This window comes from Dasypus novemcinctus, chromosome 3 (genome assembly GCF_030445035.2).
Source record: "Dasypus novemcinctus isolate mDasNov1 chromosome 3, mDasNov1.1.hap2, whole genome shotgun sequence".
Classification (NCBI taxonomy): Eukaryota; Metazoa; Chordata; class Mammalia; order Cingulata; family Dasypodidae; genus Dasypus; species Dasypus novemcinctus.
The window spans coordinates 142,732,991-142,760,309 of NC_080675.1; the positions used below are offsets into that span (position 1 = coordinate 142,732,991).

General features: G+C 35.6%; 1 protein-coding gene across 1 annotated transcript in view; it reads left to right on the forward strand.

The window, feature by feature from the left end:
• PIAS1 (protein inhibitor of activated STAT 1) overlaps positions 1–27,319 on the forward strand; it is a 125,793-nt gene that overhangs the window by 75,425 nt on the left and 23,049 nt on the right. The window contains exons 3-7 of the mRNA XM_004451057.5: positions 2,902–2,986; positions 4,559–4,606; positions 9,058–9,148; positions 9,680–9,814; positions 16,339–16,444. Of these exons, the coding sequence (XP_004451114.1) occupies positions 2,902–2,986; positions 4,559–4,606; positions 9,058–9,148; positions 9,680–9,814; positions 16,339–16,444 (465 nt within the window). The remainder of the gene's footprint in view (positions 1–2,901; positions 2,987–4,558; positions 4,607–9,057; positions 9,149–9,679; positions 9,815–16,338; positions 16,445–27,319) is intronic.

Genomic DNA, 27,319 nt, shown 5'->3' on the forward strand with positions numbered 1-27,319 from the left:
AACAGCCCTTTGAAGGTGTGTGTATGTGTGTGTGTGAGTATGCTTGTGTGTTTGTATGTTTAAATATTGGAAGAAATGGAGTTAGATAGGATAAGTACCTAAGATCATGTGGCAAATAAGTGGCATAACCAGTTTGGAATCCAGGTCTGTGTGATCTCATCTCTTTCCACTATACTTAGCTATGTTCTGTAAGGCTGCGAGATTTATTAACAATTTATGTCCATCCTCAGCCATCTTCTGCCTGACAAAGTAATGACCACACCTCCCCTATCTCTAGAAGAGTTTAATGGAGAATGAATAGAAGGGTTTTAAAGGAGGTAGGACTGTAGATTAGTGGTCTGTAAACTCTTTTGATCACGCGCATCTCTCAGCAAAGTAATTTAGCATACATACCTATAATATATACACTTGTACTAATATGTATATTATAAAATATACATGGAAAATAGAAGTTTAAAAATTTCAAGATTTTGTTTAAAAATTTAGGTTGTTTTGTAAAGTAAATATTTTATTTTAAATCCCAACCTTTTTAAGCTTACATTTTACATGTGGATAGATATTTTTTCCTGTATCCCTATGGATTGTCTTGTTTACCACAGAGATGCATACCTCCAATGTAGGAGGTCATTGTTTTGGGTGATTTCTAAGGCTCATTTCAGTGTGAAAATTCTGTAATTCCGTGAGCTTCGCCTGAATTTTTCAGAAAGGATTAATGATAGCTCAATTCACTTGTAGAAAGGTTTTTAAGTAGTCTGTTATCTAATACCAAAACTGTATAGTCTTCATTGACTCTTGGTTTTGTAGCTCCAGTTAAGCCTGATACCTATGTAGTATGAAAGCTGCTTTCCAGATAAAGGATAACAACACCATGAGCATTACAGTCTACATATAAAAGAGGATGTAAATAAGGTGATACTAATAAACTTGATTTCTACATGTGGCATGAAAAACAGCATCGTTATTTTAATCATACCTTCTCTATCTGAATGTGTGCCCGAAACTTTTTTTAGTCGCATATTCTAAAATGAATCTGAAATTTTGCCCAGAGATTAATAGGAATTTTTGTACTGGAAATTATTTTAACACTGTTTTAGAATGGAGCCAAAAATCTAAATTAGGCTCAGCTTCCTGGACTGAAATTTTTGTACAGATATATACTCTTAGAAGCAAAGAAGTTAGTTGCTTTGCTTGATAGGTACGTGTCTGCTTTACAACATTCAGGTTCTTATTTATTGGCTATTGCCAGGTCAGTGCTTTATAATTAATTTTCTGGTTAGGAACTATTCTTTGGAAATAGATTCTTTATAATAAAACTTCCCAAGATTACCGAAGGAAGCTTCAGACAAATTTATAATAAAGCAAAATTGCAAATCTAGCCTTTAGCTCACCTATAAAAGGTACTCTTACATTGAGATAAAATTCTAGGTCAGTAGTGCTTTTATCCATTTCTCCTCAAAATGATTACATTTATACTGAGTTTTCTGCGTACTTCAGATTTGCTAATAGGTGTAAAGAAAGCGTTGTTTGCAAGTAAGATCAAACTCAGTTTAAGCAAGAGATTGGAACAGCCACATTCATCTGTTTTTGTTTTTTGTTTTTTGTTTTCTTTTTTCTGAACAGGTCTCACATGGCCCATAGTCCTGTAGTACCTTGGTAATAACCACGATTATAGGTGACATTTGTTCTAGAAAATTACCCTGGAAAAGTAAAGTTTAAGGGCTAATCTGGAAATTCTTAAATTTTTGTATTCCTTTACTTCTTTAAATAAATAGGCATTCCTTGCTTCTTTTGTGCCAAGCACTGAGGAAACATTGGTGAACAAGAAGGATATTGCTCAGTGATTTTTTTATTCATGTAAAATATATTAAAAGTCAGTAGAGGGAAGGGAATGTGGTTTAGGTGACTGGGCTCCCGCCTACCACATGAAAAGTCACTGGTTCGATTCCCAGTGCCTCTTAAAGAAGACAGTGAGCTGGCATGATGGGCAGGAATAAACAATGGGAAACATAACAAAGCAGGGAGCGGAGGTGGTACAAGCGATTAGACACCTCCATCCCACATCAGAGGTCCTGGGTTCGGCTACTGGTGCCTCCTAAAGGAACAAGATGAACAGACACAGCAAGTGAAAAGCAATAAGGGGAGGGGGAGAAGTAAATAAATCCTTAAAAGAAAAAGCCAGTAGAACTATTTTTATGCCCAGTATAGTTTTGGAATCCCTGCTCTAGACTGACTCTGTTTGCCTGTCTACTCACTTGCTCTTTCTTTCTATTCTTCCTTCCTCCCTCCTCCTCCCCCTTCTCTCTCTCCCTCACTTCCTCTATTTATTCTCTTTCTCCCTCCTTCTTGTAACTCTTCTTTGAGATAGTTACAACAGGCAAAATTTGAAGTTGTCATCTAAGCAGTAGGGGAAATTATATTTATGGTATAAAACTTGGATAGTATAGTTTGACAAGAGATGATAAAATTCTTAATTTGCCTTAAAGTCCAACCGTTATCTCACCTGAGATCTCAAGGCATCTGTTTGTAAGTTAGCTCAGAAACCATGTATCTTATCTTTATTTACTTGGGATTATATTATTCTAAGTAAAATTAGGTTACCAGTGTTTTTATACAAGTGTGCTTTTTAGATGCACACGTTTATATTAATTTTTTTATTAATGTTTCTTTGAATTTGCATGTTCTGAATTCGAATCCTAATGTGTTATCTTCTGGAATTAGTGAATTTTTATGCCAACTTCTGTTACATTACAGCTGGCTTATTTCTTATTTTTCAGTGTTTTAGTTGCTTTGTTTTCCACATTCTAGAATACTTCCCAATTAGAGGCATGTGAGTGTTTTGCTGTTGTCTTCTCTATTAATGAATACAAAGGTAATTAAAACTATAATTCTTTTCTTCTTTAGCATCAGATAACAGTCAGCGCTTTCGAGAAACCTGTTTTGCATTTGCATTGACACCACAACAAGTGCAGCAAATCAGTAGTTCAATGTAAGTTGTCTTCAAGTATAACTTGCAGTTTGACGTTTGAACCCAGTATGTTCATAATAAGTGATTTAAAAAAATAACAACAGGGTGCTGATGTGGCTCAGTGGTTGAGCACTGGCTTCCTGCATATGAGGTCCAGGGTTCAATCCCTGGCCCTAGTACCTCAAAAAAAAAAAAAGAAAAGAAAACCCAGTATATTTGGTGAGTATTAGCATCATTAAAATATTAGTACTGAAAGCATTATTGTGGTGGGCTAGTTATCCTAAAAACAGTTATATATCTGATAATTCAAAAGACTTTTTGGATTAACCTTTTTTTTTTTTTTACTGATCAATTCTATTGATATGTATTAATAAAGCATAAATCTATCCAAATTCTACAGTCATTGGTATTTAGTATAATAACATAGCTGTGCATTCATCACTTCAATAATTGTTAGAGCATTTTCATTATTCCAATAATAATAAAAAACAAAAAACAGACAAAAGAAAACTTATCACCTCTCAGTCTCTCTCTGCTTCTTCTGCCATACATAGCTGCTATTCTGTTTCCACCTCTCTGGTTTATTTGTATTTATAGTTTGTAAAAACAGTCTTACATGCCATATTACCCATATTCGTATTTCACGGGAGATTTCACTATGTTATATAGCCCCATGTTACCTGTTTTAGCCTTCCTTCTAGTATTATACATGTCCATAGATTTTCCTTCTCAGCCACTGTCATATCCATATAATAGCTCTCCTAGTTACAAACACTGTGATGTGCTTTCACTAATTCTGTTCATTCCCCAAAATTTACAAACCTTACCAATTCTGCACAGATTAACCCTTAGCTTTCCATTCTGTACCCTCATGCTATTTTCTGGTCACTTATATTTTTAATTTTTTAAAATATTTACATTGTATACAAATGGATTCATACATAGTATATAAATGGAATTGTACTTTGTGTCTGGTTTCTTTCATTTAGCATAATGCGTTTTTTTTTGGGGTCTGATAATTAACATCTTATAGTATTAAAATCCATTTGTTCAATTTCAAAGAAAGTTGGTCTTATATATGCAATTTAACCCCTATTAATATTTCACATGAAGTTTTACTTTGCTATACAGTCCCATGTTAGATTTTTTTTAGCTTTTCTTTTAATATTATACACATGACCCTAGATTTTCCCTTTAAACCATTTTCATAACCACATAATAGTATGCTAGTTATAAATATTACTTTGTGCTTTCACCTTTTCATTTCTGCACGAATTAACCCTTAGCTTTCCATTCTTTATCCTCATTCTATTTTCTGGTGACCTATATTCTAATTATTAACTCCATGAGTTTGCACAATATATTCAGTGGATTAAGTGTCTTTGAATCAAGGTTTATGTGCATATTTAAAAGATAATTATAGTTCCTTTAATGGAAGAGTTATAAAAGTGTTTTTCATCAGTTGTAACAATGTACCACACTAATGCAAAATGTTAATAATAGGGTATTTTATGTATGATTATGTATGATTTTTCTGTAAATACACAACTTCTCTAATTAAAAAAATTATAGTTCTTACTCTGTCTTTTCTAGGGATATTTCTGGGACCAAATGTGACTTCACAGTGCAGGTCCAGTTAAGGTACAGTGTTTACTATAGTATATATCCAAAGTTTAAAAGTTATATTCCTTAAATATTTTTCATATTCCACCTAATTTTCATTGAGCATATTGAAAGTATTGGGCTTAGACATTTGGATGAGGGAGAACATGATTTCCTAATATGAGATACCATAATTTTTATTCATAATATAGCAAATCATGTATCTTATGTCTATCTACATTTCTTCCCTTTGATTGCCCTGGGTTTATTGAGAAGCCTCAGGTAATATCTTTAAATATCTTAGTAGTCAGTTCTTTAGAAATACCATTTTTTTTTGAGAGCAAGAGGCTTATTTGCATGAGAGACAAACTCTAGATAAGGAACTACTACTTAGGTTAAGTCTACAGTATCTCTTGAACTAACCGAACCCCAAATATTTGGATTTGCTTTGTCCTCTATGTTATCATTAATTTAAATACTCTAATCTAGATTCCATATGAGGCATTTTCACATTCATGGAAAATTTTCCAACGTGGATTCACAGCTGCTTCTTACTCAATTTCTTTTCTTAGCCTACTCATTTTTTAGAATATCTAAAATATCTTTTATGGTAATATGTCTCTTTCTTGATTATGTAAACCATTTTTACTGCTCTTAAATTGCTCAGTGACTGTCCTTATATGAACCTAAGTGCCCTACTCTGTGCTTGTTGCAATTAGGGACAGAAGAGGAAACAGAAGGCAATTGTTTTCCTCAATAAGCTGTTTTTCTCTATATCCTGGGGATGATAAATCCAACAGATAACTCAGTTTCAATAATCAGATATTAAATTGTATATACAAGTTATAAAAGAGGTCAGAAAAACTATTAATCTAAAGCATCTGGTCAGAGCTTTATGGTATAATTTGAAAACCTCTGATCTAAGCTTTTAAAAGAGTGTGGTGAAAAAGCAGAAGAGAGGTTGAGTTGAAGATTTTAAAAAGGGCATGACTACATTTGATAAGTTTTTACTCCATAAAACATTAGTTCTAGTAGACTAATTATAATATAGGACTTGGGTTTGAAAGGCACTGACAAGGATTATTTTATGTACTAGAGATTTGGTTCCTTTATCCTGTGTCAGGAATAGACTATGAAAATGAATAAATTAAATGACTAAAATATGATGTTTTCAATATTAATTATATATTCCTTTAAATCTAGTCTTTGTTATTCCCTGACTCAACAATTTACTTTTCATTTTGCTTATACTGTTATGTGACATCATCATTTAGAATAGTGGTTTTCAAATTGTTGCATGGAGCCACACTTAGGTTACCATATTCTGGCTACTTTTCCTCCACCTCTCACCCCCTTCCCCAAAAGTAGTGCTGTTTTGATCTGTTTGATTTCTGGTAAAGTTTTGTTTCACATTGGAACAAAGAGTCCCAAAAGTAAAATAAAGTTTGAAAACTATAGCTCTAGATTGAAAAGATCTAGTTACTATCCTCAGTATTTTATTATTAATGTGTATTAATTTACATGCAGTCTTTAACGCAGCAGCAGGTATGGTTTTCTTTTTAGGGGAAATCTGCTCTAATTTAAAGATACAAAGGAATCTTAATGATATAAAAATGTTTTGGGAAGCAGATATGGCTCAAGTGGCTGAGCGCCTGCTTCCCAAATGGGAGGTCCGGTTTTCCATCCCCAATGCCTCCTAAAAACAAAACAAAACAAAAAAACAAACAACAAGCAAACAAATGAAAAAAGCAACTCAGGGGAGCCAATGTTCCTCAGCAATTGAGTGCTGGCTTCCCACGTACAAGGTCCTGGTTCAATCCCTGGCTCCAATACCTCAAAAAAAGAAAGTTGAGCTATTTTTAATTGAAACAATATCTCCAACTTGATTTTAAAAAGAACTATATTGTATTATGTTTTCTCATTTTTAGGTGGTTCTTAGTGTTTTAATGAAATTGTGTTTTTTGTGTGTTTTCTCTCTTTTTTTTTCCATTCTCACCTTCCCCTTCCCTCCATTGCTAGGTCAATGCCCCAGTGTTTTATTTAAGTTGGGAGTATATATCTATTTGCCATCCTAATTGTGTTTATCTAAAGCATGACAGTAATTTGATCAGAATGAGAGTCAGTGTTTTCTCTTTTAGACTTCTAGTCTCTTTTCATTAATATACCTGTTTCTCCTGTTTCCGCCGTAACTTCCTTCACAGAAACTTTCTACTATTGTTCCCCTCCCCGCCTTTTTTTAAAGATTTATTTTTTATTTATTTCTCTCCCTCCCCCCGCCCCGGTTGTGTGTTCTCTGTGGCCATTTGTTGTGTGTTCTGTGTCCGCTTGCATTCTTGTCAGTGGCACTGGGAATCTGTGTCTCTTTTTCTTGTGTCATCTTGCTGCATCAGCTTTCCGTGTGTGCAGCGCCACTCCTGAGCAGGCTGCGCTTTTTTTGCGCAGGGTGGCTCTCCTTATGGGGTGCACTTCTTGCGCGTGGGGCTCCCCTATGTGGGAGACACCCCTGCGTGGCAGGGCACTCCTTGCACACATCAGCACTGCATGTGGGCCAGCTCAGCACACTGGTCAGGAGGCCCTGGGTTTGAACCCTGGACCTCCCATGTGGTAGGTGGATGCTCTATCAGTTGAGCCACATCTGCTTCCCTGTTCCCCTTTTTTTATATGCCCCCTCAGTTTGTTGGAGAGGTTTAGGTAATCATCTTTTACCTAATTGAATAGGAATTGACTTGTCTTATAAATTATTCTTTTTCTATAGCTTTAGGCAGCCAGGGTTCATGTTTTAAATTTATCATTATTTTGGAATAGGTGATTAAAACTGTTGTGGCAGCCTCTTAAGGTTCCAGTTTAAAGAACTGATCTGTAATTGAGGATCCTGCTCAGGATAGAGATCATCCTGTGAGTTTTGACACCTGTTGCTAAGTATATTTTGAGAGATCTTTGTAGATCAGCACTTCTTAACATTTTTTAGAGACCCTAATCCTTTTGAGAATTTGATGAAAGCTATGGATTATCTTTCCATAAAGGTGAACATATCTATGAACTCTTAAAAATTTTACATAGAAAATTATCCATTTTGTGGACCTTCCCCACACACAGATTCCATGACCAACAGGTTAAGATCCTGTGCCAGAGGTGTTCAGGAAAGATGTTTATGCATGATGAATATTTCACAGAATTCAGAGATAGGGTTCTCCTACCATATAATTCAGATGTTCTGGGAACATTTTGTGGAGGTATAATGAGCCTTAGATGTTTATTGGGAATAAGGCAGTAGTAAAGTATAGAAGCCTTAAATAGCAAATTAATAATTTATTTCTTATATAATAATTTATTATATCTATATGAAAGTGAGTAGAGTAAGAATTTACAAATTGTGTAGATATCCTTGGTTTTTCCTAAAGACTGTACATTTAATTTAGAAATAAATGTCTTCATGAATTTATAAAATAGTATTCTGAATACATGTGGACGTAGCACAAGTAATGTTATTATTCAACATCTTCATTTCTCAGGGGCTCATTGAGTACCTTACCTTTGTGAACAGAACTTGGTCTTGGGGCTAGACTTATATAGCATTTGCAGTATGTTCTGTTTGGAGCCAAAAAAGGTATTTTGTAGGCAAATAAATTTGGGAAATAATATATTCTGTATCTTCCTCTTTGAGAGTCATATAGCATATATATTTTTTTAAAGATTTTTTTTTTTTACTTCTCTCCCCCCCACCCCAGTTGTCTGCTCTCTCTGTCCATTTGCTATGTGTTCTTCTGTGACTGCTTCTGTCCTTATCAGCAGCACCGGGAATCTGTTTCTTTTTTGTTGTGTTATCTTGTTGTTGTGTCTGCTCTCTGTGTGTGCGGCGCCATTCTTGGACAGGCTGCACTTTCTTTCATGCTGGGTGGCTCTCCTTACGGGGTGCACTCATTGTGCATGGTGCTCCCCTATGTGGGGGATACCCCTGTGTGGCACGGCACTCCTTGCACGCATCAGCACTGTGCATGGGCCAGCTCCACACGGGTCAAGGAGGCCCGGGGTTTGAACCACGGACCTCCCATGTGGTAGATGGACACCCTATCCATTGGGCCAAGTCCGCTTCCCTCATAGAGCATATCAACCTTTTAAAAGCTCTGAGAAGTTCTGTAGCATATTAACCTTTTAAAAGCTCTGAGAAGTTCTGTATGAAGCTTAATTTTTTTATTGATTTTCTTACATGTACTCAACTACAGAACCTACTCTCCCTTCCCTCACACTGCTTATATCCCAGGCATCAAATGTTCCTTAGAACATGTTTAAATAAATGATTGGCAGTATCACTGTATATTGCTGAAACACTACATGGACAGGATTATTACTTTTTTTAAATTTGTTATATGAAATACCCAATTTTCCCCCTTTTCTGTTGTTAGGTATTGGCCATCTTTTAGAATTAGCTTTTGAACAAAAATATTAGCAATTTTAATAAAGGAAATTAAACTTTTTTTTTTATTATTTAGGTTTTGTTTATCAGAAACCAGTTGTCCACAAGAAGATCACTTCCCACCCAACCTTTGTGTGAAAGTGAATACAAAACCTTGCAGCCTTCCAGTAAGTCCTAAAAGTTTTTTTTTTTTTTTTTTAATGCATTGCCAACATAGCCATCAAATAAGATACCACAACTTTAATTGTTTATTTTCATTAGGGAAGCATTTTGATTTATGTATTTGTATGAATGGGTGAAACATTTCTATCAACTGTATAATTAGTAGCTATGACATTACCTACAGAAACAAAGTCTGGGATTTGGAGTTGGATGTGACAGCTTTAGAGTTGTACTATATATGTTTTGAAGTAAAGAAGGCACCATTTCAGCGAAACCTCAACTGTGTTCATGTGAATCTATAAGCCTCTGGTAGAGTGGGTATTTGAAGAGTGCTTTTCCTTAAAAGGAGGATTTAGAAAAATAATAGCACAGGAAACTCTTGTAAACATTTGCTTCTCTATTCCCAAAGGAAAATATTCTTATCTTCTAGTATTTTATTTGTTTCATAGGTTTTGTTTTGTTTTGTTTTGTTTTAGGGAATGGGAGTTGAAATGATTATGGAAATAATAAGTTGAAATACATTATTTTATTCTTAGGGTTATCTTCCACCTACTAAAAATGGTGTGGAACCAAAGCGACCCAGCCGACCAATTAATATCACCTCACTTGTCCGTTTGTCCACAACAGTACCAAACACCATTGTTGTTTCTTGGACTGCAGAAATTGGAAGAGTAAGTAAATTTTTGTTTTACCAGATTTTTATTTATTAGGAAGGATTAATCTCCATGGCTTCCTGAGCTTCTTTGTAAGTCATTTTGTAAAATTAGTTGCAAAAGGATTTACTTTAGTCTCACAATGAATTTTCAGCATGATCCCTTCTAAAAAATGGGATTATGCAGAACCCAGTGTTTTGTAACCTGATCTTTTTATTCAGCAATTTTTTGTAAATGTCTTTCTATGTCATTACATGTTGTTCTGAATAATTTTTTGACATATCCATGTCAAATATTCCAATTCCCATTTTGGGGGCACTTGTTTGATTGATTGATTCATTGCTGTATCAAGTAACATTTTGAAGATTATCCTAGCAGCTATAGGCTTGCATATATAAATGATAATTTCCTTAAAGTGAATTGCCAGAAATGAGTTTTCAGAGTCAAAGAGCATGTAGAATTTTAAGACATTTTGTGTACATTGACAGTTTGACCTCCTGAAAGATGATGTACACATTTATTCACTGACCTGCAGTGTTTATTCAAGTGATTGTTTTCCCATTCCTGTCAATGCAGAACTCTAGTATCTTTAAAATCTTTACCAATTTAATGGTTAAATAATGGCACCACATTGTTTTAATAAGTACTCCTTTTATTATTACTGAGATCCAGTGTATTTTATGTTTGTGATTATTTCAAAATTATATCCCTATCTATTTGTTTTTCTTTTTTATTGATTTTAAGAGTTCTTTATATATTGACTTAACCCCGTCAAATGTTGCAAATATTTGTTTCCTGTCCGTTTGCCTTTTAATTTTATTTATGCAATTATTTAAAGCATAGAAGACTTAAATTATTATGACACTACACTTAACCTTAGCTAAAAGGCTGAGAAGTGATGGATAACACCAAATCTTAACCCATTTTTTTTCCCTTTCTTGGCTCATCATGCTTAGCTTATCTCCCCTAGACTTTTAAGATTTCATGTTTTACATTTAAATATTTAATCCATCTTAAGTTTATATGTGGCATTAGATAAAACTTTACTTTCTGTTTTAAATAGATAGTGTTTCTAACACCATTAACTAAATAAATAGTGATTTCAGAAGCCATCATTTTTATATATTTAATTTTTATTTATTCTGCATGTGTTTCTGGGCTTTGCATGTTGTTTCTTAATCTTGCATTCCTTTTCTGGGATAGTTTCAGAGATTTAAAAAAATTGTAGCTTTCTAATTTATTTGAATAGGAGCTCATATCTATTTACCAATTCATTTGAAATTTATTGAATGCTTACTGTGTCTCAGACACTGTGCTCAAAACAGGCAGTAATATAGGGAGAAAGAAAAAGTCCTTGCTCTCATGGAGCCTGAGATCTGGGAGCCAGGTGCACACACATACAAAATGGGAACTACTTGTTAAAAGTATTATAAAATACATCTTATGATTTTAGAATGCATTAAAGGAGGCTTTGAACTTAGTAACCCTTCCTTTGAGAAGTAGTGGCTGAGCTAAGAGCTGAGAGAAGGGTAGAGAACCACTCAATAGAAAGGTTCAGAGGAAACAACACACACAACAGCTTAGTAGCAGGGGTGAACCTAAGTTTTTCCAAAAAGCTGAAAGGAAGCCATTGTCTCTGGAGTGCAGAGAGTGGGGAAGAGTAATACATGAGATAAGGCTAGAGACATCAGAAAGGACCAAACGATGAAGGGGCTGTAGGTAATGTTAAGGTTAAGGATTTTTCTCTTTTAAGCAGAAAGTTTTCAGGACTATATTTCTGTTTAGAAAGGTCACTGTTCAGAGTGTAAAATAGTTTGAATGGAAGCCAACACTTAGCAGTTAAGCTATTGCAGAAGTATTATTGAGAGTGGTAATATCTTGGCCTAGAGTGGTAGCAGTGGCAATGGAGATAATGTGGGTGGATCTGCAGGACTTAAGTGATAGTTCGGAAGTGGGAGTTAAGAGAAAGGGAGATGTCATGCATGACTTCTTAGTTTCTGGATTTTGGTAATAGATGAATAATGATACTACTGAGATAGGGGGAATACTGAAAAAAGAACCAAGTTGAGATTTGTTTTATTTTGTTCTGTTTTTTTGAGGATGGGGTGGAGAGAATCATGAGTTCAGTTTTGAAACTTTTGAGTGAGGTGCTTGTGAGACATCCTAAACAGTCATAAAGGATCAGAGAATAAGTTTAGGCTGGAGGGAAAAATAATGTGTGAGTCATCTTCATTTGGTAGTTACTGAAGCCACATAGGCAAGGCTGACATTGCTTAGGGGGATTGTATCCAGTAGGTAGAGAAGAACCCCTAAGACTTATCCCTGAGAAACTATAACATTTAATACTAAATTTTTAAAGGTTAAAAAAATGAACCTACAGAGGAGATGGAGAAATAGTGCCAGAGATGGAGGTTGGGGTTAGGGGTGGATATGAAAAGCCAAGAGAAGAGTTTCAAAAGGAGGGACAAATAAACAGTATTGAACAGGTATTGAGGGATCAGGTATGTTGAAGTGTAAAAAATACCCCTTGGATTAGGAACATGAAGGTGACTTTAGCATGCTCTCTTTTGGTGGAATGGTGAAAGCAGAAGACAGATTGTGGTGAGCTGGAGGTGAAACAATGGAGATAGTGTGTTACAGACGTGACTTTGGAAAGAGATGAGGATGGTATAAAGGAAATGTAGGATAGAGCGTTATTTGCTTTAATAGGAGAGTCTTAAACATGTTTAAAAGGTGGCAGAGATCTTCTTGAGGGGAAGAGAGTAAACACACAAGAAAAAGAACGCATAATCAATACTGAATTGCTTAGTTGGCAGAACTCACAGAAGATAGGAGGGACAGCTTTTTTATTTAATTGAAGGATAAAAGGATTGAATGAGTATATATGTTTGGTACTGGAGAGTGAAAAAGCTTCAAGGAGAGTTGAAGAGGTTGCAAAAGTTATTGCTTAGAGTGGAACATGTTTCCCTGCATTACTCTTGTTTTTTCACATGTATTCTTTCAGATGAACTGTAGAATTATTTTATCAAGTTCCTGCTCTTCTTTCCTCCATGCCACACCTAAATCTTCCTAGGGATTTAAATGGGATTGCTTTAAATTTATAGATTAATTAGGGAAGTTTAATTTATTTACAGTATTTATTGTACCCTTTCCAGGAACTGTGTATTTACATACACTTACTCAAATCCCTTTTTTTAGGAGGTACTGGGGGTTAAACCCAGGACCTCATACATGGAAAACAGGTGCTCAGCCCCTGAGCTACATCCGCTCCCCATTCAAATCCTCTTTTGTATTTGTTCTTCAGTAATTTAATAGATTTCTTCCTATAAACACTGCATATTTTTAATTCTTATGTTGTTTATCATTATTGCTATCATATTTTTTTTTTCTATTTTCTGAAGACTTTAATATTGATTTATTAAAAGCTAGCTGGATTTTTAGTTGTTGTTGTTTTGACTATTTACTTTGTACCTAAATTCACATATTGCTTCTGTGTTTTAGTTGATTTCTTAGGATTTCTACGTCGGCAGTTTTGAGTTTGAGATGTATCGTTATGCATCTAATGATAATTATATTTTTGCCATTTCTTGTTGTTATGCTAGCCAGAACCTTTAGAACAGTGTTAGTATGGGTGCTAGTGGGCAAATTTGATGTGTTCCTTACATTAAGGAGAATACTGCTGGTGTTTACAACATTAAGTATGTACACATGGCTATTAATTACACCAAGGATGCATCCCTCTATTCCTCTTTAATTGAATATCTTTGTTAGAAATTGGTTTTGAATTTTATCACAGTCCTTTTTGACATCTATTGGGGTTATATTTTTTTCCTTTGACTAATTAATATGTTGCTGTTAGGTTTTTAAAATCCTTTTAAATATTTTACTTCTAGTTGATTTGGAGTTCCCATCTCTTTTTTTATCCTTTTTGAAGAGAGCCTTAAAAATGCTTTTCTTTTGTGAACAATGTAACCCACCAGGGAAGGAATGGGGTATTTACTGTGAAATATGAAAGATGTCTAAAACGGGCAGGGCACATGGTTGCTGATCTGTCTAGCACTAGAGTAAATAGTGGGGAGCCTCCAAGTCTTAGAGAGACAAAAGTATCTGCAATGATTTGAAAGATTTACAGGTAAGCTCTTTGTGTAGATCCTGATGTGCAAGTTGAAGACCTTCTTTTTGAAATCAACCATTAAAAGAAAATTACTATTTTCTAAACCCAGAACTGTCATGTTACTATGTTATTTTTAGATCATTGGCTTTAATTCAGCTTGTGAAATTATACTGAATAGTTCATGTAGGATCTGTTGCTAATGAATGTGTATGATTAGTTGCCTTTGAAAAATGTTATAAATATGCCTTTTCCAATGAAATGCACAGAAGTGCTAGTACAGTGCCTGAAGTATTTCCTTTACTGTTATAACTTCTTGTCTTACCTTCGGGCAGTCACCGCACTCAGCATTTATTAAACTTCCATTGTTAGCAGAAAAATATATTAGATACTGGTATAAAGGACTAGTAGGTTTCCTTTTTTTTTTTTTTAAAGGAGGTATTGGTTATTGAACCTGGGAGTTTCTATGTGGGAAGCAGGTGCTCAACCACTGAGCTACACAGTTTCATTTTTATTATGGAGAAGGTGTCTTATGAACTTGGACAGTTTTGAAGACTTTCAAAAAAAGCATTTGACAGAAACATCAGTGTGATGTAATATATATATCAGTAGTTGGAGTTAGGTGTAGTACTTTGCAGATTAGAGGTGACAATATGATATATTCTACTTTGAGGTACTGTGTGTCACTCTTAAGCTTTGGGCTTTTTGTCTGTCTGTTTTTTGCTGCTGACCTTTTGTATGATACAAAATTTAATTCCAGGTTATTGATACAAGTGGCATTTGTTAATATCTGACGTTCTTGTTGCTTTTTCTTATTTTCTCTTTGGCTACGTGTCTCAGCTAGAGTGAACATACCTTTTTACTTAACTCATAGTTGTGGTTTCTACTTGATTTTCTTAAATATTTATATAAAGCCTCAGGGTATTTCTAGTTCTGAAGATTCAAGTTGTCTGTACATAATTTCACGGTATTAATTAGGATTTCTCCAGTTTTTATCTTTCTTGAAATAAAAGTGAATACATTTTTTTTCCTGAAAGAAGCTCTTTGGTTTTATATTAGATTGGTATGTTTAAGTCTCCAAAATTTAGGAAAGATATAAGATTAATAAATTGTGAAATTTATCAGTGAAAGTAAAGTAGCTTTCCTTGACTCTTAGTTTTTTCCCCCACAAAAATGTGCAGCATATGAACACAGATAGGTTTCTGAACTTTAAATGAATATTTATCTTCCTGAGAGTACTGTAAGGTATTTTCTCTTGTTGCCAAAAGAAGGGAATGTATTTTCAAAAGTATGAAAGTAACTGAAAGTTGGATTGTGCCTTGGACTGGGTTAGGAGGTTCAAAGCAAGTAGTATTGTGAAAGCAAGAACTGTAGAGACTTACCCTGACTCTGGTCATAAAGTCCATTCTCCTGATATCCCTACTCTTTGCTCTTGGGTTTCATTGCCCTCTCTGTCACCAAGCATGATCATGAACAACTAACAGTCTTTTTTGTTCTGAAATTTTATCAACTCTTCATTTAGAAAAATGTCTATCCTACCTATTTCTTATGGGTTTTCTGTGAGGTTTAACTCAAATAGTATACGTTAAGAGTGCTCGAGAAAGTCTGTGTAGCTGTAAAATATAAGAAGATAGTAATTATTCTTTCTTTTGCTTCTTTTCAAAGCTCTTGATCTTCCTCTTGTTCCCAATACCAAATGGAAAGTGATCTTCTCATTTCGGTCTCTCTCCTACTCTACATTACCCTCAGCCCACTTTTCTTATTCTTATCCAACCACGTGCCCTTCACTTTTCCTTTATCTCTCTCTCCCCCTGCCAAACCAGCACCTTCTCTTTGAAACCCTCTTTAATATTTGTATTTGAACTTAATAGTAATGATGGCCCTTAAATAGGCTTTTTTCAAGATGTAGTTGAAGGCATAGATAGAGGTTAAAAGGTATAGATTAGGATATATTAGGAAGTCAGTCTCATTTGTAAATTTTTTTAACAGCTACTGTTTTAGATATGTAACCCACCAAATATGGTTTATGATGACTTTGATGGCTTATTAGCATTGGGTTATATTTAGTCTTAACAGTGTTCTTTTATATAAGTACCTCAAATTGACTAGCTTCAAGTACAGATAGATTATAAAGAAGCATAATAGACCTGGGCTTAAATTCTGGCTTAGTCACTTGAATGTTGCTAAATTAGGCAAGTTATTTTACTTCTGCACTTCACTTTCTTCATCTATAAAAGTAGGTAAAGCTGCTACTTGGTCAAAATTAAATGAATTATTGTTCATGAAAACACCTAAGATAGTGCTTGGCACATAGTAGGTGTTTTAACAAGTGTCAGTTTTCTTTTCCCTATCAGTGTGGGATTAAAATAGATGTACTATTTACTTACATATGTTGTTTTGTTTTCTACATCTTTTTTTTTTTTTTTTCCAGAACTATTCCATGGCAGTATATCTTGTAAAACAGTTGTCCTCAACAGTTCTTCTTCAGAGGTTACGAGCAAAGGGAATAAGGAATCCGGATCATTCTAGAGCTTTAAGTACGTATGATAAACTTATTTTATTTATGCAGCTGAAATATTTTTTAAAGGTTAGAGTAGTATTTCCATATCTCAAAAAATATTAGGGTTTGTCTATTTAATAGAGCCAGTCATAGAAGATTGAGAACACTGAGAACATGCTTTGTGAGTGAGGGCAAAATAAGAACTAGTAGTAGTAGTTTTATTATCTTTGTCATAACCTATATTTTATAATCTGTACTTTACTGGTCTTAAAATTAACTTTGTAAATGTAATACGTGAATGTGGAAGAGTATTTTACTAAATGTCATAAAAGAATTGTTTAGGGAATTCTAGGAGATGGGGGAGAAAATTTGGCATATATTTCAAGAGAATTTCTTTAGATTGAAGTTTATACAGGGAAAAATGTACAGGATTATACAATGACTACAACCCTGTATTAATGAAATATAAAGAGAGTCAGTGTGGTGGTAAAAAATAATGAGTAGGTTCTGCCATTAATCAATTAGGAGTCCTTGGACAACTCATTCTACTCCTCTTAGTTTCATATTTCTCATATGTAATAAGAAGTTTTGGACCCTGTGACTTGTAAAAAGTCTCTCTCAGGTCTGGATTCGTAGGTTTGAATGGCTGGATGGTTCATGTTGATGTGTTGAATTGAAGATGTAGTAAGGGCTGCAAATTGACTATTCTGGCCTCAATCTTTGAGGATTAAGGCCAGAGGCCAGTGTCCTTTCCAAAGACCTTTTTTCATTCCTTTCTTTGTGAGAAGTGTATTCTTCACGATTGGATTTGGGGGTGGAGAGTGGATGCTTAGGGCACAAACCTTTTATAAGTAGGGGGTAGATAGCTACCCTTTAAGGGTGTTTGATGTGAGTTGACCAATGAAGCCACTATCAGATTTGTAGTTCGGGACCCTCTAATTGTAACAGCTAAGATAGTAAGGCAAACTTTCTTTTCATTTCCCTTTGTCATATAGCTTTTATCTTTTTCTAGAATCCATTTTCTATACCAGTGTAAAAGATCCCCTACCTCTGAATATCCTCAATAGTTCATTGAAGGGTTTTTTTTATTAAAAGGGCCCTTTTAAAAATGCAAACAATCCTTAGTCAAGGGAAGCACACTTCTGGCTAATGCCTCCATAGGCATCCCTTGACAGACAATCTTGCTGAAGTCCATTTTTGGTCATTCCACTGAGAATCTTCTGTATTTGCCACATAGTGCTAGAGTCTCATCTAATCAGAAAGCATTATGGAGTTATATGAGCTTGAGTAGGAAAAGGAATACCAAGAAATAGGGCAGGTAAAGCTGTTATAGTAAATAATGATGATGATGATGGTAATGATAATAAGGCAAACAAGTATTTTTGCTCAAGCTCAGTACTCCTCTCCAGTTACCACTGTAGCACCATCTGCAGGGAGAGTGGGAAAATGAACCTGTAATTATTTTTTCCAAGGAACCACTGTTAGCCACTATTAAGGAGCAAAAACTATTTCAACTCTGATATAGTACTGGAGGTGGAGAGGAATTTCAGATTGAGTGGGATTTTTGTGGCATTTATATCTTGCCTTACTTATTGGCCTGGGGCACCAATGAAACATTAATTTGGATTCCACCAAAAAGAAATCTGTTCTGACTTAAGAGAAAGGTTGTTAACCTTTATACTATTTATAAAGAAATAACTTTACCAAGAAATTAATTGTCTAAGAGATTGTTTAAAACAACTTGACAGAAGAAAGTGTTAGCAGGAATTTCAGATTTTTTTTTTGCAGGTATTTCAGATATTTTTTGAAGAGTCATTTTATCTACATACTTAGTCTTAAAGTTGATTTTAAAAGTCTTACCAATAAATTCTACTGGGAAGTTTTATTAGCCAAGCCAAGTACTATATATTCTTGAAAGTAGGTAGTATTTTAGGCTTTTCACTAATTTGGAAATCCATTTTCTGATTCATTTGATTTAGTTTTTATCTTGTAGTTTCCACTTTTTGTATAGAGTTGTCACTTCAACATCACTTGATAGTCTTTTATTTGGTCAGGTCCCTCTCTCTTCCTCCCTTGCCCCCTTCAACAGTCACTTCAAACCTTGGCCATACTCTATTCAAACATTATCCCCCCTCTCTCAGCATACTGCCAATGTAATAAAATTGGGGCTAACAGATGTCAATTCTCTAAACTACCCATTTCTTTCTCAATCTTGTGCCACAGTAACTACCTTTCATTGTGTCTACACTTGTACCCATCCTTGCTTCATTCCCTTCAGTCTCAGGAAGAAATGTCCCTTTTCCTCCTGAAAGTTAATCTTTTATTCATTTATTCTACTCATTCAAGAAATTATATTAAGATACTATTATGTTCCAGGTGCAGGAGAATATAGCATTAAATAAGATGCATGCTGTCTCCACATCCCTCAGAAACTTGCAGTCTGGTGGGAAAGACAGGCATTGAACAATCACACAAGTCATTAATGAATTGCAGTTGTGACATGTGCCTTGAAGAAGAAAGACAGGGAACTCTGTGGAAGTACAACAGAGGAACATAGTCCTCTCTGATGATGTGATGCTTAAGACAAGATTATAAGGATGAAGAAATATTGAGCCCTAAAGATAGGAAGGGAATTTGCTAAGGGAGAAGCCCAGTGGAGTTGACAAGGAGAGAGAAGGGGGAGAGTGGCCAGAGAGATATATGCAGGGCAAGTTCATATACATAATAGCTGTTAAAGGATTTTGTTGTTATTGTTCAGGTACCAGGGCTGGGGATTGAACCCTGGGCCTCATATGTGGGAAGCTGGTGCTCAACCACTGAGTCACATCGGCTCCCCTGAGTTGTTTTTTTCATTTGTTTGTTTGTTGCTTGTCCTTGTTTTTAGGAGGCACTGGGGACTAAAGCTGGGACCTCTCATGTGGGAAGCAGGTGCTCAACCACTTGAGCCACATCTACTCCCCTGTTAAAGGATTTCTAAACAGAAGGGTGGCATGATTATGTTTGGACAATAAAGGGGTAGGTGGGTGGAAAGGGTTGATGTAGTGAGGCTAGTTAGGAAGCTATTGCAGTAGTCCAGTCAAGTGACGACTAAAGTGATAAAATGGAAATAGAGAAAAGTTGATGGATTTGAAAAGTATTGAAGTCTAGAAATGGTGATTGGTTATATGTAGGGAGTGAAGCAAAAGTAGGCATTAAGAATGAATTTAGGCTTCTTAATAAAACACTAAGTTAAATGGTAGTGTCGTTTACTAAAATGAAGAGCAGTGTTAAAAAAAGATCAGGTTGCTGGGAACATTCAGAGTACAGTCGTAGTCTTGTGGTGTTTGAGATGTCTGTGAGATATCCAGATGGAGATGCTCAGTAAACAGTATTATGAGACCAGGTGCTCTCATTTTTCTGCTCTTTGCCCTGTGTTTTTAGTTCTTCCCTCTCTACAGGGTGTTCTGTCAACCTTTCCTGTCAAGTCCCCTTCCTTTTATAAAAGGATAATAAGCTCATCTCTAGATACAACTCTGTGTCCCTCCTGTTGTGCTGTCATCCTAGTTTCTTGAAAAAGCATTTTACACTTGCTCCTTCACCACAATCTGTAGTGGTCTGTTTTTAACCCCATCATTCCACTGGAACTGCTTTTGCAGATGTCACCAGTGATAGCCTGATTGCTAAATTTATTTATTTATTTATTTTTTTGACTTTGTAATAATATTACATTAAAAATATATATGTGAGGTCCCATTCAACCCCACCCCCCCACCCCCCCTCTCCCCCCCCCCCCAACAACACTCGTTCCCATCATCATGACACATCCATTGGATTTGGTAAGTACATCTTTGGGCACCTCTGCACCTCATAGACAATGGTCCACATCATGGCCCATACTCTCCTCCATTCCATCCAGTGGGCCCTGTGAGGATTTACAATGTCCGGTGATTATCTCTGAAGCACCATCCAGGGCAGCTCCATGTCCCTAAGACGCCTCCACCTCTCATCTCTTCCTGCCTTTCCCCATACCCATCGTCCACCATGTCCACTTTTCCCAATCCAATGCCACCTCTTCTATGTGGACATTGGATTGGTTGTGTCCATTGCACCTCTATGTCAAGAGGAGGCTCAGATTCCACATGGATGCTGGATGCAATCCTCCCATTTTCAGTTGTAATCACTCTAGGCTCCATGGTGTGGTGGTTGTCCTTCTTCAACTCCATCTTAGCTGAGTGTGGTAAGTCCAGTAAATCAGATTGTAGGTGCTGGAGTCTGTTGAGGCTCAGGACCTGGCTATCACATTGTCAGTCCAGAGATTCAAATCCCCTAAATATATCTTAATCCCCAACATTAACTGCACCTCCAGCACATTATGATTGCTAAATTTAAAGTATGCCTTTTCAGTTTTTATCTTGGATGCTTTTCCTGTATTTTATACCAACCATTTTTTTCTTGAAATTCTCTCCTTTCCCTCTTCTACTAGCACCAATTCTCAAGTATATAACTTTCCTCTGAATTTCAGACCTGTATAGCTACCTGCCTTCACTTAAAATATTTCAGTGCTTACTCAAATTCAAGTATTTAAATCTGAGCTCAGCAAGTCTTATCAAACTTATGGCCTAAATATTTCTCAAATCTATCTCTATTCCTGTTATCACTGCCCTGGTTTAAAGCCTCATCCTGCCTTTATTTTGAAAACAAAACAAACAACCCCCATCCCCCCCAGAAAAACAGCAACACCCCAAATTATTCTTAAATAATATTCCCCTCTTTTTTCTTGACCACTCTTCCTTTCTCTCCTCTGGTAGCAACCTAAGGGATTTTTACAGATCTAATCTTGCCATTCCCTTGCTTTTTAAAACTGATGAAATAAAAACTCCCAACTTAGCATGCTATATGAAGCTTTCCAGGATGTGACACTTCAACCGCCTATTATTCTTTATCCTCGTCTGTATTTACTCTTCTTATATTTTACACTCCAAAAATACTGAATCACTTTTTCTGTCTTTTCCTTAGTGTTTTACCAATATTCTCTATACCTCAGAATCTTCCTGCTACCTTCTTTGCCTGACTTCAGTTCAACCTTCATCTTACACTTTCTCTAGGAGGCATCCCCAGCATCTCAGAGTAGAGGAGTGGATTTACAGATAGCATCCCAAACATATTTTCATCAGAGCACATTAAAAGATGATTTTGTTCAGTATCTGTAAAGTCTGCTAGACACTCAGTTCCTTTGAACAGGAATTTAATATTGGTGTTCTTTGAATTCCTACTGCTTAACATAGTGCCTGGCACATAGTAGATCCTCAAATTTTTGTCAAAGTAAAATGATGGAAAGACCTAGTAAAAATCAGGTCCCCAGTACCTCAGTTTCCTTACCTGTAAAACAAAGCATTAGAATTATTATGTTCAGTTGTTTCCAGCCTTAAAATTCTAAGAGGCTGAATATAAAATAATCTGATATTAATGGAGAATAGAGTTGTGTTTTTTTTTTTTTAAATCTCCAGAGCAGTACTCTCTTTACAACAATCTGTGATAGTGGAAATGCTGTATATCTGCATTGTCCCATATAGTAACCAACAACCACTTCTGGCTGTTGAGCACTTAAAATGTGGCTAGTGTAGCTGAGGAAATGAATTCTAAATTTTACTTAAATTTAAATATAGCCACATATGACAAGTAGCTAAACTCACATATCTCATGACAACAGAGATTAAAAACAATTAATTTTTTAACATGCCTGGCTATAAATTTATTATAGGTCACATAATAAAATACTGTTCCTCTGCAAATCACAATAACAAAAGAAAATGTTAATTCTCAGATGACTTACTACTTGCTGGTTTATTACGGCAGATAAAAATTTTTTTTTTAAGATTTATTTTATTTATTCCCCCCACCCACCCACCCACCGTTGTCTGCTGTGTCAATTCGCTATGTGTTCTTCTGTGTCTGCTTGCGTTCTCGTCAGGCAGCACCAGAAATCTGTGTCTCCTTTTGTTGCATCATCTTGCTGTGTCAGCTCTCCATGTGTGCAGCCCCACTCCTGGGTGGGCTGCACTTTTCACGTGAGGCGGCTTTCCTTGCGGGGTGCACTCCTTGCACGTGGGGCACCCCTGCGTGGGGGGCACCCCTGTGTGGCACGGCATTCCTTGAGCGCAGGAGGCACTATGCTTGAGCCAGCTCACCACACAGGCCAGAAGGCCCTGGGTACCGAACCCTGGACCTCCTATATGGTAGGCAGATAAATTGAATTATCTTGTTTTTTACTCCCATGGCCACAAAGGATAAGTGCTTTGTTTCAGTTATTTTTCTTCTATACTTTCTTGTGATTAAATTTAATGTTTTTAATTTTTTTCCCCTCCTTTCTACCCTTCTTTCCTTTCTTCTTTTTTTGGTTATGCTGAGTTGTGAAAGTTCTATATATATTCTGGACAAGCCCTTAATAAAATAGATATGTCTTACAGATATTTCCTCCCATTCTGTGACTTGCCTCTTCGTTTCTTATCAGTGTCCTTTGAAGAGAGGAAGTGTTGTGTTTTTTGTTTTTTGTTTTTGCTTTAAAATATATATATATTATTATTAGAGAAGTTGTGAGCTTATAAAACAATCATGCATAAAGTGCAAAATTCCTGTACAGCACCCCTCCACCAACACCTTGCATCGTTGTGGAACATTAGTTACAGATTACAAAAGAACATCATCAAATATTACTACTGACTATAGCCAATATCTTACATTTGGTATCTTATTTCCATATACCCCCCCCCCATTATTAATACCACGTATTAGTATTGTACATTTGTTATAGTTCATGAGAGAATACTCTCATATTTGTACTTTTTTTCTATTTAACACTTTTTTTTATTAAAGTCAATAGATCACAAGGAATGTTAAATTAAAAACATGAGGTTCCCGTATAACCCCTCCCCACCTCTCCACCCCCATCATTTTTGTAAATTGTATTTATTTGAAGATATATACATCAAAAAATTTTACATTAAAAAACATAAGAGGTTCCCATATACCCCCCATTTCCCCACCCCACTCCTCCCACACAAACAACCTCCCCCATCATTGTGGCACACTCATCATACTTGGTGGACATATTTTGGAGCACTGCTGCACCACGTGGATAATAGTTTATCCTGTAGTTCACACTCCCCCAGTACATTCAGTGGGTCATGGCAGGATACCTCAGTCCATCATCTCTCACATGGTTCACTGTGTTACACAGTCCCATGCCTTGTACAATTCATCCAAAGTGTACATTCAGTGGTTCTCACTTTCATCCCAGAATTGTGCAGCCATCACCTCAGGAAATGTTTGAATGCTTTCCTTAGTTCAAAAGAAAAAGTCTCATACCTCAGTATTATTGACCCTTAGCATTGATATATTCCTTTCTTTGACATTGATACAAGAATATTACAATATTGCTATTAATTATAACCCATAAGTTACATTAATTGTATTTTAATTTTGATGAAGTCTCCTGTATCAGTTTTTTTTCTTTTTATATTTCTTGGCCTTTTATGTAGTAAGAAATCTTTTCCTAACCCACGGTCACAAATATATTCTTAATTTTCCTTATAGCAGTGTTTATCCTTCTGTCAATACCATAGTCTTAATCTAAATTTGGTAGTAAGCCTTGAAATCAGGTGGTGTGAGTCAGCCAGCTTTGTTTTCCTTTTTCACAATTGTTTTGACCCATTCTAAGTCCAATATATAAAAAGATAATACAAAAAAAAAAAAAAGATAATACATAATGACCAAATCAGGATTATTCCAGGAATACAACATTGATTCTGCATTTGAAAATCAATCAGTATAATTCACCTTCTCAACAGACTGTAAAGGAGAAACCATATGATCATCTCCAGAGATGCAGAAAAAGCATTTGATAAAATTCGACATCCTTTCATAGTAAAACTCTCAGCAAAATAGAAAGAGGAGGGTACTCCCTCAATGTGATAAAGGACATCTAGAAAAAACATACAACTAATATCATAGTTGATGGCAAAAGGCTCAATGCCTCACCATTTCCTTATCACCCTTATGATCAGGTACAAGGCAAGGATATCTGGTCTCAATACTTCTATTCAGCATTGTTGGAGATCCTAGCCAGTTACAGTAAGGCAAGAGGAAAAAAAGGCACACAGATTAGAAATGAAGAAACAGTGTTGTTTTTATTTGTACACGATGTTATTGTCAGCATTGAAAAATCCCAGAGAATTGACCAAAAAAGCTGTTGGAACTAATATGTGAGTTTAGCAAAGTTGTGCAATATATGGTGAGATATCTCTACTAGCAAAAAATAGGTATCTCTACTAACAAAGAACAATTGGACATGGAAATTCAAAAACAAAACAATTTCCAGTAATATTCAAATACACAGAATTCTTAGGAATCCATCTCGTGCAGGATTTGTATGCTGAAAACTATAAAACATAGCTGAAAAAAACTAAAAGACTTGAATAAATGGAGAGATAATCCATGTTTATGGATCCAAAACCCAGTATTTTTAAGGTGTCAGTTCCCTTCTAGTTGATCCACAGATTCAATATATTAATCAGGATCCTGGCAGGTTTTTTAAAAATAGAAATTGACGGGAAAACGGACTTTGGCCCAGTGGTTAGGGCGTCCATCTACCACATGGGAGGTCCGCGGTTCAAGCCCCGGGCCTCCTTGACCCATGTGGAGCTGGCCCATGCGCAGTGCTGATGCGCGCAAGGAGTGCCGCGCCCCACAGGGCGTAGGGGAGCCCCACGCGCAAGGAGTGCACCCATAAGGAGAGCCGCCCAGCGCGAAGGAGGGAGCAGCCTGCCGAAGAATGGCGCCGCCCACACTTCCCGTGCTGCTGAGGACAACAGAAGCGGACAAAGAAACAAGACGCAGCAAAAAGACACAGAAAACAGACAACGGGGGGGAGGGGAGGGGAATTAAATAAATAAATAAATCTTTTTAAAAAAAAAAAGAAATTGACAAACTGATTTTAAAATAATTTCACAAAATTCCTACTCTGAAGAGAAAATGAACATGGAAATCATTTTATTTTTAAGTAATAATAAATAATATTTAGTGAATATTTACTAAATGTCAGGTTATTTTTAAGCATTTTATGTATATTAACTCATTTAATCCTTAAACAACCCTATGAGATACTATTATTATTCCCGTTTGCCAGCTGGTGAAACTGAGGCATAGAGTAGTTAAGTAACTTGACTTAGGTTTATAATAAGAGACTGAATGGAGATTCAAACCTAAGCTGGCTCTATATCTAGAGAACTTTGCTTTGCATTAGGCTTAATTATAACCAATGTTTTTGTTTCATTTAAGTGAAAATTTTGATAGATCCCAAATTCATTTCCTTTTCCCTCACTGTGTGGGTTGGTGAATATTTGATGGCATTATTGGTGAAGGCATGCAGAATGGTTAATAATCACATTAGAATTCTTCTATTTGCACATTATTCTATTTATTTTGTATGGCAACTATTTGTTGCCTTTAATAAGATACTATTCTTTAAAAGTTTTTTTTTTTTTTAACAGGAAAGGGTTGACTAAGATTGGGTCTGTAATGATAAAGGCATACTTTTTAGAAGTTATATGTGGTATTAGCACCAGCAGTGTGATAACTATATTTTCCAAACCAAGGATTTTAGGCCTTTTCAGGTGTGAGGCAGTCTATGAACTATATGGACTTTGAAAATTTGGAATTCCCAAGCCATTAATGATTTTTTTTTTTTTTTTTTGGTCTGGCATTGGAATCACATCTGGAGTGTCCATTTCCATTCATTCAATCCCTCTTCTCCATTCTGAGTCAGTGAGTTTAGTGGTAGGTAAAATTATAAATTAGAAAGCTCTGTAGGTAATTCTGATGTGGGCCTTAGTTAAGAATCACAAATTTATGGAAACATTTGAGTAGAATATCCAAATTTGGACTATCTCAAAAAATCCAGACAGTATGGTCACCATAAAGACAGGATTCTTAATTTTCATAGACGGTATCAGCACAACAGACATCTAAAACCATTCTTCATTATCTCAGTACTTTTCTCTACCATAGCTTTATGATTTCTATCTCATGTCACAGCTCTGAAATTCCATGAGTGCCTGTGCACAAAACCACTCCATTCGGATCTGCCTTATTCATTATAGACTTTGATGTTATTGTTGTAACTTTTTCTAAAATTATTGGTATATAATACTTAGGCGTTTTCTGTCTCACTTATAATGTTTTGTTGATTGAGGTTTTCAGAGGTAACAGATGCCTCAAGCTTTCCAAATGAGAAAGTATAAATAGCCTTTATTATATTGGATTGAAGATAGTAACAGAATAGCCAGTAAAAGATAAAAATAACCAGTGCCTCCTCTCTTAAGAACCAGGACTTAGAGTTGTTCTAAATGATGTTGCAGGGACAGATGCTGGACATTATATATCCTGCCATAACACACTGAATGTACTGGGGGAGAGTGTAAACTACAATGTAAACTATTATCCATGTGGTGCAGCAGTGCTCCAAAATGTATTCACCAAATGCAGTGAATGTGCCACAATGATGAAAGAGGTTGTTGATGTGGGAGGAGTGAGGGGGTGGGGGTGAGGTATATGGGAGCCTCTTATATTTTTTAATGTGACACTTTTTGTGATCTATATATTTTCAAAAAAATACAATTAAAAATAAAAATTTTGAAAAAGAACTATAGGAAGTTTGAATTGACAAGACAGAGATTATCTAGTGTGGATTCTTATTTTGCTGTAAGTAAAAAATTTCGGAGAAGTGGATTGACTTCCCAAAATAGCACAATGAGTTTATAGATAAATAAACGTAGAACTTAGTTATATGACAAAACAATGGAACTTTATTCTTTTCATAATTTAAAATTAGAACTATATTTTACAATAAATATCTTTTTGTTATCTGAGCTTCAAG